At 40.9% G+C, this 12,505-nt stretch overlaps 1 protein-coding gene across 1 annotated transcript in view; it reads left to right on the top strand.

The window, feature by feature from the left end:
* Positions 1 to 2,875: 2,875 nt before the first annotated feature.
* FAM26F (family with sequence similarity 26, member F) overlaps positions 2,876 to 12,505 on the top strand; it is a 12,061-nt gene continuing 2,431 nt past the window's right edge. Inside the window, 6 exon segments of the mRNA XM_006878270.1 lie at positions 2,876 to 3,077; positions 3,178 to 3,417; positions 3,809 to 3,988; positions 4,365 to 4,490; positions 4,493 to 4,725; positions 5,112 to 5,162. Of these exon segments, the coding sequence (XP_006878332.1) occupies positions 2,876 to 3,077; positions 3,178 to 3,417; positions 3,809 to 3,988; positions 4,365 to 4,490; positions 4,493 to 4,725; positions 5,112 to 5,162 (1,032 nt within the window).

Here is a 12,505-nt window from a genome sequence, read left to right as displayed (position 1 = left end):
CATACTCATGATTGTGGCATTTATTAGGGACATTGTTGTTGTTGTCAGGTGCCATTGAGTCGGAACCAACTCATAGCAACCCCATGCACAGCAGAAGGAAACAGTGTCCGATCCTGGGCCAACCTCACTACCGCCGCCACACTTGACGCCATCAATGATGTCACCTGGCTGATCCATCTCGTTGGGGGTCTTCCTCTTTTTCTCTGATGCTCCATCTTACCCGGCATGACATCCTTCTCCAGCGACTGTTCTCTCCGGACAATGTGTCCAAAGTATGAGAGACGAAGCCTAGCCATCTTGGCCTCCAAGGAGCACTCTGGTTGCACTTCTTCCAAAACAGATCTGTTGGTTCTTTTGGCAGTCCATGGCACTTTCAGTATTCTCCTCCAACACCACAACTCAAAGGCATCAATTCTTCTACCATCTTCCTTATTCACTGTCCAGCTTTCGCATGCATATGAGGTTATTGAAAATACCAAGGCCTGGGTCAGGTGCACCTTAGTCCTCAAGCTGACATCTCTGCTCTTCAATACTTTAAAAAGTTCCTGTGCAGCAGATTTGCCCAATGCAATACATCGTCTGATCTCTTGACTGCTGCTTCCACAAGTGTTGATAGTTGATCCAAGAAGAATGAAGTCCTTGACATTAACAGGTGATAGATAATTCCAGATCAGAAATGCTTAGGATACTTACAGTCTGAGGGCCTCTCCTCAGCCATGCCAACAGGCAGATCTTTCTCTCTAGTCTTTGGCCTCTTAGCCACACAACACCTTAGCCTCTGACCTACCTCATCAATGCTACAAAGTTCTTTTAGCACTGCTGATAAATGCCCAAAGGGCACTCCATCTGACTTGAGACTCAGTCCAGAGGTGCTCAGAGCTAGCCCTGTGGGTCAGCCAACCTAACTCTCGTAACCCCATTCTGCAAGCAAGCCTCCTGCCTAAAGGCACTCAATTTTATCCACTCAGTGGATCAGAAAGCCCACCGTTCTATATGTCTTGTGGTTTTGGTTTTGCTGTCATTGTTCTTCTGCCATTTCTTTAATGCATAGCTCTCTGTCTTCTGGATCAAGAAGGTTCAATATGCAGGGATCTTGGGTCTAAAAGGGTGCACACCACTCCTGACTCTTCTGCTTTTGAGATGGCTCATTTTAAACTCAGCTGGGTGTCAGATCTGACCAATCCCCACGTTAGAGCTCCCATATACATTATTAGTATGATCCCACCAAGTCATTTGGTGGGCGTTGCAAAGTCTATGACTAAAAGAGCCATATCAAGAAATTCACTGCACCACGCAGCCACTGAAAGAGACTAGATATTGGACAGACTGCTATGGATAAGTGTTTTGTGACAGTAACTAAGGAAGGCACTGATGATCTGGGGTGGAGTGGGTAGAAGATAACAAGTTGCCCCTTCTCTAACAATTCACTTAACTTTATAGGCTATGGGCTACTTCCCAGTGGATGTGCACCAATAGTGACCAATCCAGCACCAACCCAGACTCCAGATAGCCACACAGCCTCCTTTTTGTGAGGCACATATTTATTGAGGACACATTCTTTTAAGGTAGGAGAGGATCATTGAGTCTCTTAATGTGATTTTTGGCCTAAAATTGTGCATCCTTTGTATCCTCACATTACACACACTATACTTATTTGTAGCCTATTCTCAACCCTACTATGTAAGAAGTAGTCCTTCACATCTAGCATTCACTTCATGTTGTTGTTGTTAAGTGCTGCTGAGTCGATTCTGACACATAACAACCCTGTACAGGGTTTCCAAGGAGAAGCTACTGGGTTTGAACATATGACCTTTTGTTTCACAGTCCAATGTTTATCTCACAGCACCACAAAGGCACTTGACATATACTACACAGTTCACTCCTTCCATAATCTTGAAAACTGGGATTACAAAAGAGAATGATAAGATTTCGAGAGACTGACTTTTCAAACACACACACAGAATGCACCTGACTTCAAAGCTGGTGTTCTTTCAAGTACACCTCAGCTTACTCTGCAGCCACACAGACTAAGCCTGAGCGTTATGAAATGGTTCCAGTTTGTGTCGGAGAAATACTGCCTTAAGAAAATTGATGGTGGAGAAAAGTTAGATGTGGCTGCAGTTTGAATTGTTTTTGATTCAACTAGTATTTTTTGAATAACCAGGCATCCCTCTGTGCTAATCAGTGTGAATGTCATTGAGCACAAGTGTGAAACTGCAATGTTATGACATACCTAGAAAAAAAAAATAAAAAGACAGAAATCAGTGCAATTTATTCAGGGGATAAAAAGTGAGCAAGAGGGGCATGTCCTATAGAAGAATAGACAGAGCAAAGAACAACTCTTGTGAGCCAGGCAGGTGGTTCTGTCCAGAGAGGCTCAGGGAGAGGGCAGAGCATTATGGAGGAATTAGAACTTGAGTTGGGCCTTGTTTCCATTTAGTTTATGAAAGAGAAACCAGAAATTTATCCTTGAAAAATATTTACTCCAACAGAAGTTTTTCTTAATTGTTTGGTCTTCCTATGACTGTGTTAGGAATCAGGATGGCTGGGGTAGAGAAAAATCTGGTGTCTGCGTAAGTAACACCGCATTGTGTCAGTAAGGCTAAGGAAAAGCCCTTGGGTTCCCATATCAGATTGGGGAAACATGTAATAAATAGTGAAACAAAGGTCCATGCTAGTTGGGTTGAAATGAGACAGTGAAACCCACTAAAGGCCTGGGAACCTCCCTTTCCTGAAATTATTTCTCAGCCGCGAGATGAAAAACCCCAAGCCTTAGTCCACCCGTCTGCATTTGAAGAACAAAGCGGCAAAGAAGCAGAAGCATTTGGGATCCTTCAAGGAGCCCTGGAGTAGGAGAACCATAAATACATTTAGCATGGTTCTGAACCAGTTTCTCAAGCACAGGATTACGCAGTACTATGGACTGCTGTCCCTGCTGACTGCGGGCGGGGAGTACGTCTTCTGGGTGGGGGTGTTCTCCTGCCCCTGCAGCAACACCTGGAACCAACTTTATGGCTTCGTCTTCCTTCTGGTCCCGGCGCTGGCGCTCATCCTGCTGGGATTTGTGCTGAGCTTGAGTTAAGTGTCCCCTGCTCACTCGTGGCTACACCTGCAAGTGTTGCAGCAGGGGGCTGAGCTGTTGTTTCCTGGTGTGCTCACACTTGGGCACCTCCGGAGCTTGGACAGCGACAGCGCTGCTTGAAGGAACCTTCTTCGAATGCGCTGCTAGCGGGACCGCGTTCATCAAAGAGCGCCTGTGCGGGGACCTCGACCCCAACTGCAAGGCCCAGCTACCGCTAGTGCCCTGAGGTCTGGTCAAGCCGTTGGAAGTGCAGGAACTTCTCCTAAAGCTGAGGGCTCTGTCTCAGGTTGGCGTCCATTGGAAAGAGGGAGGGAGAGGGGAAGGGGCAAGGGTCTGTGAGGTGGGGAGTCTCACTTTTTCAGACCAGAAAGAGGATCTCTCCTCTCCAGACTTCTTGTTATTAAGTGCCACAAAGTCGGTTTTCAATCAGCAACTATGTATAGGATTTCCGAGGAGTAGCTGGTGGGTTTGAACCTCCCGCCTTGGGGTTAGAATCTAGTGCTGACCCTATAGCACAACACCAAGACTTCCTCTCCAGACAAATGTACACTCACTAATACAACTAGGAAGACTTCTATTTTACAGGCGAATATCGAAATAAAACCAACTCTAAAAATGTAGTGGGAACATATACTCTGGGCTAGACACTGTGCTGGGCACATCACCTTGCACATTATTGTCTTACTTCTCAAAACTACCCTATGGAGTTATTCCTATCTCCATTAGATGATAGCAAACACATGGAGCCAAGAGAAACTTTCTTCGGCCAGGAGAAAGTCAAAGAATTGTTTCGACAAAATGTGTCTCCCTTTCTGGAAAGCCATAACCCATGCTTCCCAGCTTTAAGTAAAGCCCAGAGGATCTTTGAATTGAATTTTCCTTTCATGGAAGATGCAGACGATCCACGTGATTTGAGTGTTATGGAAGTAACAGACTACTTTCTGAATCTTGACATGACTTGGAATGTGGTGATTCCTTTCCCTTAAGGAATGTAAGTCCTAAAACTGTTGTATGCTCACTCTCCTGTCAGGTTTTTTTATGATAAAATGTGACTGACTTGTTATTTTGCTCTGTTTTTCTAAGGTGCTGGGCTGTTTCCTGATGTTGTTGTTGTTAAGTGCTGTCGAGTTGGTTCTGACCCATAGCGACCCTGTACAGGGGTTCCGAGGGTGTAAATCTTTACAGGAGTAGAAAGCCTCATCTTTCTCCTGTGGAGCGGCTGGTAGTTTCGAACCGCTGACCTTAAGGTTCGCAGCCCGATTCGTAACCACTACGCTACCAGAACTCCTAGCTGGGGTTCTTCTCGTCGTTCTGATTTTTGCATCTGTTTCCCAATACCTATGTCCAGTTAGATTTCTGCAGCTGAAATTCAGGGAAATCTATGTGGAGCAGGAGCAGAGTTGTTTGAAACTGAAGCTACAGATCATGCAATCAAATTGGCAAATGAGAATGTTAAATGTTTCTTTGAAGACTCAAGTCCAAAGGAAATCAACACTCCCATCAGTAAAGCCTGGAAGCAAATTTTATCACTCTATACTTTCAATCTATGCATGTTGCACAAGTGTGCTAACAGAAATGAGAAGAGTCACAGCAGCTCTGCAAGACAATCCCTTATTTCTGGTGATTATTGTGTAGATACCCAGGTATAAACACCAGTGCTGACTTAGGACCTTAAAAATTAATAGAAAAAAATTCCTCTGGATTATTTTTTCATTTTTTATTTGCTTAACGAAACATTAGTATTGCTTGGGGGCGGTTATGTGCCATGGGGTTGGTTCTGACTGATAGTGACCTTGAATAAGTTTTCTGAGATTGTAAATCTTTGTGTGAGCAGAAAGTCCCATCTTTCTCCTGCGAAGTGGTTGATATATGTGAACTACTGACCCTGTGGTTAGCAGCCCACAAGGCTACCAGAACTTCTTTTAGTATTGATTATGACTGCTTTTTGTTCCCGTCCACATTGTGAAAATATAGTATGTATATCAGAAATAAAAATTTAGAAATGAGCCTCCTTGTTATATTCATTTAGTTAAAAGGTGAAGTTAAACCATTCACTCAAAGTGACAGACTGGAACTGGAAGTAGGTCTTAAATTACTAGATCTTAAGTTAACTAGATCTTAAGATACTGAATCTAGTGCTTATTCCACTAAATAGCAATGCTGTTTTCAAATAAAAGACAGTAGCAAAAACAGTGAAAGGAAATTCACCTTCAAAACTTCTATTAGGTTGTTAAGTGTCATTGAGTCAGTTCTGACTCATAAAGAGCCTTTATAGGGTTACCAAAGCATTTAAAAATCTTTTCAGGAGCAGAAAGCCTCATCTTTCTCCTGCGGAGCAACTGTCAGTCTTGAATCCTGGGCCTTGTGGTTTGAAGTCCAGTGTTTATTGTATGGAGTGGTTACGAATCGGGCTGCTAGCCAAGGTCAGCAGTTCGATACTACCAGCCGTTCCTCGGGGAAAGATGAGGCTTCCTGCTCCAGTAACGATTTACAGCCTCGGAAACCCTATACGGGGTCGCTATGAGTCGGAACCGATTCCACAGCACACCACCACCACTGTGCTCCCCCTATTAGGATATCTGTTATTAATTTCAAATTCACTTTCTTAGAGATAGCACCTTGCTGGCAACCCAAAGACAGTGGCATTTTGTGGCTCTAAAGGAGCTCTGGTAGCGTAGTGGTTACGAATCGGGCTGCAAACCTCAGGGACAGCAGTTTGAAACTACCAGCTGTTCCTTGGGAGAAAGATGAGGCTTTCTGTTCCCGTAAAGATTTGCAGCCTCGGAAACCCTGTGTAGGGTCACTATTAGTCGGAACCGACTTCACGGTACTTAACAACAACAACAACAATGTGGTTGTTAAACAAAAATATAAAAATTCAGCATAAAAATTAATACTCTTAAATACAAAAATTGAAAAAGTGTTTTAGGATAATTGCAGGTAATTGCTTGTTTTTCATTTGTGGGACTGGAGAAAATATTTTAAAGCTATTTGTTATGGTCAACTTGAAATACGCACAAAAGTGGGGAGTATAGTATTAAGAACCCCTCCATAGTCATCACAACAATTTCAACATAATGGGAGTGTCAAACACAACCTACACCATGCAAAGAAATAGAGAAATACGAATTGTGACATAATTCCGCTTAGAGTAGAGAGGAGTTGAGAAAATCTCTGAGAAACTGAAATCTGTAGACCAGGGAGAAGAGCATTTCTGTCAGAAAGGACAACATAATAGGAAGACTCAGAGGTGAGAGAGATCTTACATAACATAGTTGGAAGCCTTAAAGGCTACAGGAAAGTGAGATGGAACAGGTCTTGCAGGGTATTCAAAGTCATATGAGAGACTTTGGTTTTCCTCCTCTGAGCATTGTTAGAAAAATTGATTGACTTTTTTTTGTGGAAAAAATGACTGTCCAGGGGAAGGACAAGGGCAGGGTGGAATTGGGGAGCTTACTCGTGAGGCCACTGCAGTAGAAATAAGGGGGTGATGAGCTTTAATTAGTAATGAATTTGGGAAAAGTGGATAGATTCAAGATAGATTTTGTATGTAGACATGACAGGCTTTGTTGACAGAAAACATAAGTTCTGTTACTTGATAATGCCAAGAATTTTCAGGGGATACTTGACATTTATTAGGTTGTCATTCCTGTGCATCCCACAGATTTGTGGCTGTTTTCTGAGTTATAAAAATGATACTAAAAAGAAAAACTTAAAACTGCAAAACAATTGAACACCGGTGATTATTAGCTCTTCCTCTCTTAGCAAACTCTGTTGGTTTCTGTTTTCCTTTCCTTGCATAAGGCCATTAAAAACTAGTCTGCTGGACTGACTATCCTGTTGTTGGGCATCACATACAACAAAAAGTTGGCAGAAACGGCATGATCAGTCTTTTTCTATTCTCTAAAAAACAATTTTGAAAGTTGTATCATAACTACTTTCAGTTTTGCATCCTTAATGTCATTTTCTAATTTTGTATATTCTTTTGTACATTATTCCCTTTCAATATATTTTTTTGGTCTACCATTTATAGTTACATCTTCAACAGTATCATCATTTCTTCTTTAAGTTTTTCTTGCAGACTTTCATAATTTTTCAAAAAAAGTTTTGCTTAAGATAAAAACAACTATAATGGTAGTTGTTTATAACTGTGTGAAGCAAAATGAATAATTACTCCATAATTCATTTGTAATATAGTCTTGAAGGTAGCCATCTACTCTTTTACACAAATATATTATTTGTAATTTACATGATGTGGTATTCTTCCATGTCAGTATAAAACAATTTGTTGTGGCTTTTATGTGCTAGCACATCATTTCCAACTCATAGCGACCCTGGATAGGGTTTCCAAGAAGCGACTGCTATATTTGAACTTCCCACCCGTGGTTCAAACTGACCTTGCTGTCCAGTGCTTTATTCTACAGTGCCACACCAAGACTCCTATAACAATTTACCTCATTAAAAAGTACTGCATAACATTCTACTGATTAATAGGATATGATCTCATTTTGGTTTTTAACACATATATGTGGGGACTGTCCTCGACATAGTTGTGCTGTTCACGAGTGTTTGGTTCATGAGGGGGGATATCCAGCAGCGATAGGGATAGCAAAAGAATGCACAGACAGAAGAAGGGGGACAATGAGGCACCCCGAAACCAGGGTGGATGCATCACTGGTGGGCAGACTTGGGACTACAGGCATCGTGGCCTCTGCAGGCAGCAATTCACTGACCTGCAATCTTTACTGCATGCCCTCCAACCCATAATGCCAACCTGGGCCGACCTGGGCCTCTGTTTTATTTAGGGGAGGAGCTTCACACCAAGCTGGGAGGGACTAAGACAAGGTACAGCTAACATCAGTAATTTTCCAGACATTCAGGTAATTTTACATCGTACTTCGCTGGTTCGAATCCCAGGCCCGCAACTTGGTTTCTCAGGCTCAATTAACATACCTATAGCCCCTGAGCTCAGTTGGGGCAGGGTGAAAGTGAAGGACAAAAGGCTTGGGCGGAGTCCCGCTGTTTTAGCTTCCTGAGCCAGGTTTTCAGGAGGACGGGTGAATGGGCGGCACCTGGGATAGGTTTAGGGAGGATGGTTTTTTTGTCTGTAGAACAAAGACCCGGGAAGTAGCTAAGCCATTTTAGTTAATCCTTTGGAGAAAGGCTTTACCCTTGAAACCTTTACAGTCTGGGCTTATAGGAAAATATCACATTTATCTGTGGATATCAAGGGCTCCATGTATGAATTTAATAAATATAACTGAACACTAAGATGAAAAACAGTTTGCTATTAACTGCCAAGTGGCTAGATCTGTTACACTCAGGCCTATAGGGCCTGGAACCTCTGACCAGGCCTACACGGTCTGCAACACATATACACACAAATTTAAAAAAAATATGTACGCATGAACACCAAATTGTATAATGTGGCCCTTTCTACAGACCAAGATTGGTGCAGGTGATTTTTTTTCGTTTTTAACTTCATGCACTTTTGATCTTAGAAAGATTTTGTTGTGAATGACAAATATTATCTGAGTAATGATAAAGATAAAAAAGAACCCTAGACTTGTGTAGGATTTTATAATCAGCAAAGGCATTTTGTATCCTTTTTCATTTCATTTTCATGACAATATGTGGGATACCCATGAAACACTCACATTCACAAGTAGAATCAAAGGCACAAAGTCACATGGTCAATGAACTGAAAATAGGGGCCGAGCCTCTGAAAAATATCTGTTTTTGTTATTAACCAGGTTTACCCTTTATTAGCCTATGTGCCTTTGTAAACAAAAATATACAGATGGCATCAATGACTCCCTATATTTTTCACATCATCCTGAAACTTGTCAACTGCTATTAATAAACACTTGAGACCAGGACAAAGCCTAATTCTTTCATTATGGGAGCATGGTCACCACTGTTTGGCAGGACACACCACTTCTCTGAATTTGGCCCCAAACAGACCACATCCTTGGCTCAAGATACATTTCAACACTCAGTTTATATATGCTTACTGACTTACCAAATGATTCTTCATGATTACCCCTGGTTTCATGCTACCCGGAAGCCTTAACCTTAGAATAAACTGAGACAGAATGTCTGGTATTTGATGAAAAAATAGCTAAGTTACTACAAAGACTGACTCCAAATTGTATTGAGCATTGGCAAGATGTTCCAATTTAGAGAGCACAGATGAGACATATGAACAATTTGTCTTTGCTCCATGCAAAACCAAGGCCAGAAATGTCAATGCTCTATGAATTGATTAAAGAAGCATCTGAAAACAGAATTAGCCATGTCTAAAAAAGGAGCTCTGGTAGCGTAGTGGTTACGAATTGGGCTGCGAACCTTAAGGTCAGTGGTTCGAAACTACCAGCCGCTCCACGGGAGAAAGATGAGGCTTTCTACTCCTGTAAAGATTTACACCCTCGGAAACCCTGTACAGGGTCGCTATGGGTCAGAACCGACTCGACAGCACTTAACAACAACAAAAAAAATGTCTTGGGCTGAAAACCTCTTGGAACCTCTAAGTTTCACAACACTCCACTCACAATGACTTCCACTATGACAAAAGATAAAGAACCACTCCCTACCTGAGTTAGCCCCAGATGCACCTGCCACTGGCTTCTTTTGTCAGCAGAAAGCTCCCACCCCAGAACCTACTATGTGCCGCATGTTGTACCTGCCCTGAAAACGCTTCCTTTCACTCCCTACCTATGACACATTTCTTGTGTATTGCAATGTAATGATTGTAGAATTAATTGTATTATAGAAAAATCTGTACAGGATTGCTATGAATCAGAACCAATTCTACAGTACTTAACAGCAATAACAGTCTTATGTAATGGAAAAGACTCGTATTTTTTTAAAAAGGATATTCTGTGACGATTCTACCATAGAACCATAACACTAAATGCTCCAAATGAAATAAAAACCCAAGAAGATAAGAAAATTTATTGTTATTTAATAAATGTGAAATATTAAACATAGATATGCATATTAAAATATTAAATATGAAAAACCAATTTTTTACAGATTAAAGAATAAATTAAAACTCACAGTGTCTGATTGCCCAATAAATGAAGTTAAGTATGGCCTTACTTATGTACTAACTTACTGATCTTTGGTGCACAATTTCACATTTTTAACCACCTTGAGGATTCTGTTACAAGATATGGTTGGCATTAGTTTCTCTCCCAAGCCCAGATCTCCGTCTAACAGAATCAAAGCCTCTTTTAAAATGTACCTAGTCTTTGACTAGGTCGGAGTACTCAGTAACCAAAATAAAGCTTACTTGTGCTTATTTCCTAATCATCAACTTGTTCACAACAGATTAGTACATAATCTCAGTTTACCTTTCTTATTGGATAATTGGCCTCTAAAAAGTAAATATCTATATAACTCAAAAGAAAGAAAAGAAATAGTTAATTTCCACCCCAAAAGTGCCCTATCCTTTGTGTCCCTTCATGATCCCCCCCTCTCTACCTACAAGAAAAGGAAAAATGATTTCCTTATTTTATTAATAAATTTTACAATCCACATGTGCATTCCTAACTAGTTAATGTTCAGTTTTGCCTGTTTTTAAAACTTTATATGGGTAAAAAAAATTTCCTCTAAGAATTAATTTTTGATCTTCCTTTTAATTTGTTCTTGTTTGAGCAATTCATCAAAATTGAATCTAGAGTAATTTGTTAATTGTGGTTGCTGTAAGTAACCTACAAGGCCACACCAGGAGTCCAGTTTAACTGTGTTATTGTTGTTGTGAAGTGCTGTCGAGTCAGTTTCAACCCATAGTGACCCTGTGTGGGGTTTCCAAGAAAAAGTTGGTGAGCTTGAATCACTGACCTGGCAGTTCAAATGGCTTTGCAGCGTGGTGCATTAACCCACAGCACCACACCAGGACTATTGTTGTTGTTGTTAAGTGCTGTCAGTAGGTTCTGACACATAGCAACCCTGCACAGGGTTTCCAAGACTGAGCCTCATCTTCCTCCTGTAAAACTGTTGGTAGTTTCAAACTACTGACCTTGAGGTTAGCAGCCCAATTCATAACCACTAAGCTACCAGAGCTCCTTATACCAGGACTAGGGTTTTCTTTTTCATGGTGTGGGTCTATGATTCTGTTCCTCTCTTGAACTTGGGGGATAAGAAATTTTTATTTTTCACATGAGAAGAGACTGTATCTGATTTTGTTCCCCAATGAAGAAAAGATTATTAATTACAGCAGAGCAAACAGCACGAGCATAATGTTTTCATTGGTTCCACTTGACCCCAAGTCCCAAGGGGGCAACTTGGAAGACTAAGATAAATACCTGCATACACAGTAGGCTGCTTAAAAGAGAAAAAAAACAGCTTGAGGAACTACCATGTTATAGTCAATTGTAATCAAGCCACAATTATTAATTTAGATTATTTATCTAGGGCCCTGGTGGTACAGTGGCTAAGCACTCAGCTGCTAACCTAAAGATTGATGGGTCAAACTCACCAGTTGCTCTGTGGGATAAAGATATGACAATCTGCATCCATAGAGATTTCCAGCCTTGTAAACCTTATGGGGCAATCTACTCTGTTCTATAGGGACATTAGAAGTTGGTATCCTCTCTGTGCGACGTTTTTGTTTTTGTTTTTTAAAATGGTTTGTAATCAAGACTGCTGTTATCCCAAAGGGACACATTACTTCATCTTTCAAAGTTGCTTGCTACAAGCACAATTCTGGGAAATGGTGTGGGTAAAAGCAGTCACAGTTTTGCATCTTGGCATTTTACTGAGATGTATCGGAACCCAAGAGATCCACTGAGGACTATCTCTAAGCATACATTTAAAATGTTTCAAACCCCATTTCAAACTCTGCCATCCTGTGGGAAAAAGATGAGACTTTCTGCTCATCTTTACAGCCTCGGAAACCCTATACAGGGTCGCTATGAGCCAGAACCAACTCCACAATACATACCCATCAAAATATTACAACTGTCATAAAGCAGCAATCAAACTGACAAACATTCATACATTCCATTTTTTAATGTTTTATTAAGAAGAGAAAATTTAAGGTATCACAAAGATTTCTTGAAATTTTAAGACATTATATAGCTATAACAATAAATCATTTACCAGATGCTGCATATATAATCATTCCTACATCTGAAAAGACTATACCTATTAATCAAGTCTTTTCATAAGGCACATTATAGCATAAGAAGAATAATTATATACATGTATTTAATTTCTATTGTATAAATATATACATACATATGTTGTTAAGTGCCGTAGAGTTGGTTCCGACTCACAGCGACCCTGTATAGGGTTTCTGAGGAGCAACTGGTGAGCTTGAACTGCCGACCTTGCAGTTCCAACCAACCTTGCAGTCAAGTGCATTAACCACAGCACCACTCTCTCTCTCTCTCTCTCTCTCTCTCTCTCTCTCTCTCT

The sequence above is a fragment of the Chrysochloris asiatica genome, unplaced genomic scaffold, assembly GCF_000296735.1.
Source record: "Chrysochloris asiatica unplaced genomic scaffold, ChrAsi1.0 scaffold00027, whole genome shotgun sequence".
Taxonomy (NCBI): Eukaryota; Metazoa; Chordata; class Mammalia; order Afrosoricida; family Chrysochloridae; genus Chrysochloris; species Chrysochloris asiatica.
This window is presented reverse-complemented; position numbering and strand designations above follow the sequence as displayed.